Raw genomic sequence first — 9,295 nt, forward strand, 5'->3', positions numbered from 1 at the left:
TACAAATTCTCACAATGTCGTTGGCATTTAATTAACACTAAACCTATCGAACATTAAAAGAATGAATTTGCTTAGACGTTTCGCCATGTTCATTATATATGTTTGATTTTATCGAATATACGAAAGTGACGTCACAGTTTCAATCGTTTTGAAACAAAAATATGAAATCGATTATTTTACCGATTCAATAGGTTTAATGTTAACGAAACTCAAACTAGAATGATAAATATGCTATGGGAAGTATTAGTTTGACTTTGTTTGTTTTAAAAGAATCCTAGCAACGTTCAATTTGTTCAATATATAGACCGTCGCAACACTCTCTGTTAGCTCTTGAAGTGGATAGCTGGACATCTCAGACCCTGAAATTATAAAGAATTTTTTTAGAAATTACACAGAGAACCAGCGTTTTGTATACATATAAATATTCTTGTCTAACTTTGTTCTGCAATTGGTATTATTGGATAAAGCAACTCTCTCTCTTTCTCTTTAAGTGACTAGGAAGATTCAGTCCCCTAGGTATTACCAGACAAATCTATTTAACTCCAAAGCTGATAAGATCTGAAAGAATACAGGAGGGTGTGAGGTTGCAAATAGCTTAAGCGGCAGCCAGACTGACATGAATCAAACTAAGTATATTCCTACGTATATCTCGATTATTTCTAGGAATTTCCAAAAAATCATCCCTCTAGCATCGACAAATTTTTATAGATAACGAGCATACAGTATATGGTAGTTTAACCTATACCATAAACAACATACGTCTATTTTTCAGATTTATACTGAAATGGTCGAAACGCAGAACTACATAGATTTATTAGAAATAAAAATAATAATAACTTGTAATAAAATTTGCTGGACTCTAGCAAACATCGAAATACATCAGAAGTTTTTCAAAGCGTCTACAAGCATCTACATTTAATCTATCAGGTGTTAAAGTGTCCTTTCTCCAAGGCATCCGAAAATTCTAGATACATTTCCAAAACTATAAGTTATCCACCAAAGCTTCTAGATTCATTCGAGAGGAACCCGACGGACAATCGCGACGAAATGAAACCTACAAACGACCCTTTGTCCCGAAAAAAGAGCGCCCTTGTCAGCCAGCCATCTAATATTCAGCATTGGGATCCGCAGGCGGTCCTGATCGCAGAAAAAATCCTTAGGAGGTGAAACCGAAAGAAATTCGCACCCTAAATCCGGTGTACGTCACTGGCGTCGGTGTGATATTGATCTCCTCGGTTGAAACGCAACCGGTTGAGCACCGCGACGCCTTCGCATCCCCTCCATATAGCTGGTGTTCCAAGGGCGGGTTCGGATGCCGCCAATCCCCCGTCGTGATCCGAGGCTCCCTCGTCAAGGGATGAAGCTCCCGCCCCCGTTCACTCTCGTCGATCGGTCGTCTATCTCGCGGCGCCTGGGTCTGGTGGGGGGTGGAAGTTGGCGTCGGTAGGGGGGTTGATTTTCACTGTCGATGCGGTAGCTCTCGTCAAAAAAGCTTCAGAGTCCGGCTGGCCGACACAGGTTCGAGCTGTCACGCATCGTGTCACGATTCCCTCGGTGTTCCTCGCAGGGAAAACCACCCCCGTCAGCCCCCCGGAAAAGAAATCGGTTTCGGTTTCCAATCCTCAGGATGCTAAACGCCCGGTCCGTGACGGCTCCTCGAACCTCGATACTCGTCAGGATACCTGGAGGCGATCGGATCTTTCCTTGAGACTGGTTACCGGGCTCGAAGAACCCGAACAGGGTGAACAACCCCTCGCCTGGAACAGTGGAGCGACGAATTCTCGTGTTACGGACACTTCGAGTGCCTCTTTCGTGATACCTTGTTTTGTGGTTGCTCTTCTTTTCATTGGACTGTGACTCTGGACGCCGGAGGGTGGAAGAGGGTTGACAGTGATCGGGGGTGGTCGCAGAAGTTGATCGAGACGGTTCCTTCGGATTTCAAAGGATATCGCGCTAAGAGTTTTCGGAGTGAGTGGAACAGTGTAATAGGGACTGAGGTACCAGAAGTTTTTGGATACTTGCAACCATGTTGGAATTTTACCCGCCGCTACCCGGTACCCTGAACCGGCAAGCCGAATCGGGTCCGCCGACGATGGGCTCTGCGGCGCCGCCGATGCCCTTTAGACCTACGAATGATAATAACAATGGAGGTAAGAAGTAGTTCTCAATTTGTAAACTTGTGAAACTTCAGTTTTATATTGTTTATGTTTGATTGAATGATTAATTTTGGAGAGGTTGAAGCTCGGGTGTGCTTTCTGGTCAGACAGATGGAGGAATTTTGTAGTTTGGTAGTATAGCGAATGTTTAGTTCATTATTGTTTCGGGAGCAGTTATTCTCCTTTGCTGTATCTAAAATAATAAGAAACACATCAATAATACTGCTCACTAGTAGATAAATAATTGACTTCAATTTTGTGATGCGTTTTTTAATACATTCAGCATGATGGAAGAACAAAACATTTGTTTCTCTTATGAAATGTGAAGAATAATTTCTTAGTATCAGCATGTGCTTAAACACTATTCTGTAACATTGCATGTGACAAATAATAATTTTTCTGGAATATTTAGAATTTTTTGAGTAGACTATTTTGTGTTAGTCATCTCTAATATGTTTAAAGTATTTTAATATACCGTAGATTTTATGAATCTATAACAAAACAAAAAGATTCTAAATAGTTTTCAACGTGTTAAACATAATAAACAGTCTGTTAATTCGTAAATCTTAATTTCATATGCACGATGTTGTGTATTATATGACGAAATGTTCATTAAAATATCTGCGAAAGTATATAGTATTGAAGTAATCTTTTTATAGATGTAGCTAGTCTAGGAATAGCTACAGCGAACCGATCAAACACGAGATGACTGTCACAGAGAAACTTATCATATTCCGTCGTAGCATCGCTTTATCACTATCGGCAATCGATAAGCGACGGAATAAATTTCATGGGCCTCGCGATATTGCTTCGCTCCCAGAACGCTATCACATTTCTCAGTTCGACAGCGATATCAGTCAGAATAACTCCCCATGCATTTATTTCTATCGTGGCGGAATTGTTTCGCGGTTTCGAAACTCGATAGAAAACTGTTGCAATTCTTCTGCGAATAAATACAACCTACCATTTACCATTGAACAACTTTTGTAGCATGTACAAGCTTCGTTACATATCAAAGACTTCAGGGATGAATGATCCCAAGATCATTTCACGGTTGATGTGAGCATACTACGGATAGTTTTACATAAAAGATTTCAGAGAGAAATTACTTCAAGCGTAAACCTTAATGTGTTTCGTATTTATACTGTTACATTGGAGTTGTCATTTGGCTCTTGAATTTGCAACCGATGTGGAAGATGTTTATTTTGCATGAAATTTTGGAATCTGACATTTTGAAGGATCGAAGTACTTTCTCCTCAAATTTTAATAGAACAAGCAATCTACTGTTTATCTCCTGCTTCACTTCCTACTCAAATTATTAAAACTAACTATACCAACAGCTGTAAGCAACTTCTCAGTTTATCAATAGCAAGTGTAAGAAATGCAAGATAAAAATTTGGAACTGCTTCCAACCGCAGACATCTAGTTACTTCACCTAGAAACGTAATAGGGCAACGAAGCATCGTCTTGACAGCAGTTCTCCACTTTCAGAGCCGTCGGTGTCCGTAAAAACAGAGTCCGGCCTTTTGGAGACTATCTGTGCGGGCTGCGACCGCACGATAGCCGACAAATACGTGATGCAGGTCGCTGGAAGAAACTATCACGAGGAATGTCTTTCCTGTGCCGTTTGTGCCGTTCCTCTCACGCAGTCCTGCTTCATCCGCGAGCTGAAGTTTTACTGCAGATCCGACTACGAGAGGATCTTCAGCGTGAAGTGCGCCAGGTGCATGGAGAAGATCAGCTGCTCGGACTTCGTTCTCAAAGCGCCCGGTCTGGTCTTCCACGTCGAGTGTTTCGCGTGTTGCGTCTGCGGCCAGCCTCTTCCACCGGGCACCCAATACTTCCTAAGACAGGGTCAGCCGATCTGCAAAAGGGATTACGAGAATGAGCTTTACCTGAACAGCCCCCAAGGTTCGTCTCGATCGCTCAATTAATCGTCTCCTTCTCCTCTCTACTATCCTCATCTCACTTGAACTTGAAATGTTCTGTATCGTGCAGCTTGAATGGTACTTCCCTTTAATCTCTGCTTGCTTTCGTTGTGTCGAGTCATAGCCAATGGACTGGTTGCACCTAATTTACAAATTTCTGTTAATTATTAGTATAACTTTCTTTATTTCTTATATTTTCTCTTGTTCACCTTGAAGTTTCAGAGTTTCTTTTTCTGAGTTACTTTTGTGTTGGAGCTTGTAGTCATCTGCTTTTGTTTCGCCTCCTGTCTGTCTATCTAAAGAGGAAAAGTAAAAAAGTGAGTTTAAAAGTTTGGAGAACGCTGTACCACCTACTGCCCTCTCTGTTACCGATTCCTTTTAACACTATCCAGTGATTATTATAATACCGTTTCGAGCTGTGTGTGTTTGTATATTTCTCCCTGTCGCTGTGCTTTGTTCCTTCTTTCGTTCATTTCAGCTTATCGTTTCCTCGAACCCCAATACTTCAATTCGAAGGACAAATTGTCGAACGCTTGGAGAACTATTTTTGTTGACCCTTCTAGACTCGCGATTCCGTAAATTGTTAGGTAGACAAGAATTAATGTTAGTAGCGAGAACTTTGACAGCAAACTGCTCGACTATCGTTGTTTCGTTATTGTTGCGTGATTTCGAAGAAAGATTGGCGATCCGTACAAGATGATTAACGGAAGACCGTTCTAGCTTGAAGTTCGTTTTCTTTCCCGCGACGCGATCAGGCTCCTCCGGTTCACGCTGAAACGGAACATTTATTAAGAAAACAATCGACCCACGTGCGAGAACGTATTGTACATACCTTGTTGCATTGTTCGCAGGTTGTACTACTACAATCTAAAGACATCCAATGTAAATACCTACAGGAATTTCATATCGAGGCTGTCTCTTTTCAAGGTAACTACACTTAAACCAACCGTAATTAGAAACGGTCCGAGAGTCGATTACTCTGTACGCCAATCTGCGAAGGGAATTACAATGAGTCGAGCATTCTGCGTTCGTGGGTTTCCATTTTCTGTTTGACATTAGATCATAGAAGAGCAGTTTGTTAGTCAGGACTCCGTGCAGACTCGGTCAAACAGTTTCTATTCAACAAAATCTCTTGGGTTTAAAGGTCGCCAAAATACTCTCCCCTAAATTCAGTTAATCGATTGTCCACTTGGATTGTCCTTGAAGTTGCCGATTGTCTTTTTCGTTCTTGTAGTTCGTTTCGTTTCTCGAGCTTAACGTGTTCACTTTTGCACCGGACTTATTATTCGGAAGTTACAGTGATTGTTGCGAGGATCGCCATCTCAATGTCCTCGAATTTGATTGAATGGAAACATGTCTGATTGTTGCTAGAGCTCGTCGACGTGCGACTAACATTGACAATGTTTCATCGTGCTTAATAATTCATTGCTCGACAGACTATGACCTGCTGGACGAAAGTCGACCTCGCGACGGTCGTCGAGGTCCGAAACGGCCCCGGACTATCCTCACTTCAGCGCAGAGACGACAGTTCAAAGCCTCGTTCGAGGTGTCCCCGAAACCCTGTCGGAAGGTTCGCGAGGCCCTGGCAAAGGACACTGGTCTCAGTGTTCGCGTGGTGCAGGTCTGGTTTCAGAACCAGCGGGCCAAGATGAAGAAGCTGCAGAGGAAAGCAAAGACCGAACCTGGATCGGACAAGGAACCAAAGGAAGAACGCCGACCAGAAAGCCCCCACAGTGATCACAGTAAGCCATGTTCTTTCTATTTTCTTGCTCCAACAACTTCCTCGACACTTTATCAATCCGAACATCTCCGTTATTTAGTAATTTTCTACAGCTTCTATTACTTCCTACTCTCTAAGTCCTCTTTTCGTCAATCCAAACATCTTCGTTATTCTTATTTCATTGTTATTTAATAACGTCCTATTGCTTCAATTATTCCCCATTTTCTATTTGTAAGTACCCTCCTCGTCAATCGAAACATCTTCATGAAAGAGTGATCTTCACACGTGATTTGATAAAAGCACTTGAATCTTCAACATCTTCATCGATTGCATCAATTATTCTCAATATTCTTTAATTGCTGAAACGAGAATAATTTTATTAAACCACGTATCACTGCAATCTGGAGTTAACAAAAAGTTAATAAACTGCTTCGTGCTTGAATCATTCACCTCGTCTGTCCGTAATCATTCATAGTAGACGGAGGTTGATCTTTTGCTTTGTTCCTAATTTTCTCGCACTGCACTTACGAATCCGCACATACTATCAGCGAAGACTGGTTAATGGGGCTCTGATAAACATGAAATAGAAACATTTGGTGCAAAATGCCAATCGTTTGATCTCGTTCGCAGGTCATTATTTGAACGCCATGAACATGCGCGATGGGGAATCGTCTAGCTTCTCCTCAGCCACGCAACCGCTCAACCCCAATAACCCGTACTCGCCCGACGGTAAGTCTCTTTCTCACCGTAGAAATAATAGAACCGGGTGCATCTCCGAATTGTATTGTTCCTTGATTACCCGTCCTTCGATGACAGCATTGAAAATCCGGAATAATAGCTCCCTCTTCGATCCAAAGAAAAGTCCGAGCCTCCCAACAGTATAACATCAAAAAGTCCAAGCTTATCTGTAAAGCATTTTAGAATCTAAGTAGACTATCTAAGACTAATGAAAGCCGTGACAAGACCTTGAAGACATTTATATCTAAACATCAATTAAAAGTTCCAATTCTTTTATTGGTATAATACTGATCAATCTGGAAATAGCTGATCCATTAAGCTTTCTAGATTTCAAGAAAAATGTCTAATCTTGAATGATGTACAATCTCAAGCTCATTGGATACCCGATTTGAAACAATGATCCGACACGTTGTCAAATTAATGGATCCAGCAGAATCTTGAGAACCCATTGTCAATTTTCAGATACATATCCTGGACATTCGGGAGAGAGTTTCTGCAGTAGTGATTTGTCGCTGGATGGAACGGAAGCTGGCTTCGACATAGGCGAAAACGAGGGCGGTGGCGGCCAAGATGGCGGCCATCAAGGTGGAGGATCCCACTCCCATCACGGGCCGACATCGCACGAGGCGCCATCCTTGTCGCAGAGTTTGCACGCCGCGATTCACAACCCAATCGACAAACTGTTCATGATGCAGAGTAGTTACTTCAGTGGTGACCACGCGTAATCCAAAACCCATTTCCCCCATTGTTTCGTTTCGTTTGGTGTCCCGATCGGTTCTCCGGCCCCATGACGTAGCTGGTCCCTGCGTCGAACAGCGTGAACCCTCATTTTTCTCGGCGGCATGCTTGGGAATCATGCTTTCAATCTTCTTTCTTCCTTTCTTTTTCACAGATCTCTAATTTTTCAACTTTTGTCAATGTTCAACTGGTGGGACGATCCATGGTGTTCTATAATTACTACAGATAGCAATATTTTGATATTGAAATCAATTTAACGCGTTCGTAAAGTTGAAACTGTGATGCTTTCCTTGTAATTAACGTATTTTCGTTTTAATTTATGTAAAGATCAGCCTATTGGAGCGGCTTTGAATTAGTGCAGCGGCAGATAATATTGATTTAAATAGACGCATGGAGTCTCTCCACTGGTTGAAAATCAAACTTTTGATTTGTTAGTGCAGAGAGTATTTTATATTCGTGGAGAGTAATAATTTATTTAACAATTGCTTGATTGTACCGGTGATTGCGGGAATGTTAACGAGACACTTCGTTCAATATTTTATAGAGAGATAGGGGAACTGCCTGCGTTAATTTATGTAATATTGTTAAGTTGATAGAGTGAAGGTAGAGTAAGCTATAGTAGGATATGTACAAAACGTTTTCGAATCCATTTCCTTTTAGTTATTCACCAAACCTACCAATTCAAGAGGATTTATTTTCCATATTTTCAATTCAATATCGTTATTAGACTGCGGACAGTTATGTAACGATAACCAAGCACGTGTTAATTATTTAACATGATCGAGAAAGTCTCAGAGATTGATAATGTACGTACGACAAATATTGAACAATCCGTAGTCTAATTATTCTACAAATTTTCGTTTATCAACGGAGTATTATTCCGTTCATTCTGTGATTCGTTCTAATTATTTTCCGTCTCATTATCGCGTGATTCTCGTTCGTAGAGCAATCATTAATTTCAATGACGGTTTTTCGATATACCAAAGATAGCGAAGACGCGATATAGTGCAAAGAATACCGCGGTTCGATTTACTATTAAGCGATGTATCCTTCGGTTTACACGTATAAAAAGATAAAAAAAACATATATTTAAGCACCGACGAACGTTCGTACCTTATTTCTGTCCCGAATGATAATCATCGACAGAGGATTCGATTGTACAGATCAGAATCCCTTTGTTAAAAATGATTCCTGGGCAAAGAAAAGATATTAAATTAACGTTGGATCGCTGCGAAAGATTTCTTCAATTCACATATCAATTGAAAGCAGAAATGATGATTAAGATTCTCCAGGCTTAAGCCTTTCAAAAGGATCGAAAGAAATAAGTGAATTTTAGCAGACACAGAATTCTTAATTTTGTTTCAAATTTGCACAGGTGAATTTATTTATTTATTTATTTGTGAATTAATCATATGCTGGCAATTGCAATGATTCTTGGTAATCATAGTATATACAATTCCCATTCTTTTAATTCAAAGGTAAATATATTTAAAAGTTTGCTGCGAAAATTTTTGTTTCTATCTATCTGAAAAATGAAAGAAATGTTTCGCAACGAACGAGCTGCGAAAGGATCGTTTAGTAAATGTGAGGTAACTGAGAGAAAGGAATTCTACCATGGAGATGGATGAATGAACAATGTAAATGAAAGTCAGTCCGAAGCACACCCTCGAACGCTAGGAAGATGGATATTCAGGAAACGTTGACGTGTTGAATCGTAGCGTTGCAATCCAATTTACAAAGGAATAATAGCCCGGCTATGCCCGACGATGCGATTAACTAGAAACTACGAATTAGTGAGAATTACAATACATTATATAAAAAAGAAGACGGTTATATATTCATTTATTTACCCTAATGTGTCTTGATTTTTGTCGTCTTTAAATTGATCCCGTTTTATTTCGCTGAAAAAAGCTCAAATCAAGTTGATTAAAATTTCGAAACAATGTGAAAATTAACATTCAATTTAATTATTTTGAAGATCAATTGCGTACACTGAGGATTCTCATGCACTCATA

The 9,295-nt window shown here is 40.4% G+C and overlaps 1 protein-coding gene across 1 annotated transcript; it reads left to right on the forward strand.

Annotated features, from left to right (window-relative positions):
- The first annotated feature begins 2,026 nt into the window (after window positions 1-2,026).
- On the forward strand, window positions 2,027-7,267 carry Lmx1a (LIM homeobox transcription factor 1 alpha). The gene is made up of 5 exons (XM_078188926.1): window positions 2,027-2,150; window positions 3,648-4,067; window positions 5,521-5,826; window positions 6,435-6,533; window positions 7,005-7,267. The coding sequence occupies exons 1-5, from the start codon at window positions 2,027-2,029 to the stop codon at window positions 7,265-7,267; spliced, it is 1,212 nt and encodes a 403-aa protein (XP_078045052.1).
- The last annotated feature ends 2,028 nt before the right edge of the window (window positions 7,268-9,295 follow it).

The sequence above is a fragment of the Augochlora pura genome, chromosome 8 (assembly GCF_028453695.1).
Source record: "Augochlora pura isolate Apur16 chromosome 8, APUR_v2.2.1, whole genome shotgun sequence".
Lineage (NCBI taxonomy): Eukaryota > Metazoa > Arthropoda > Insecta > Hymenoptera > Halictidae > Augochlora > Augochlora pura.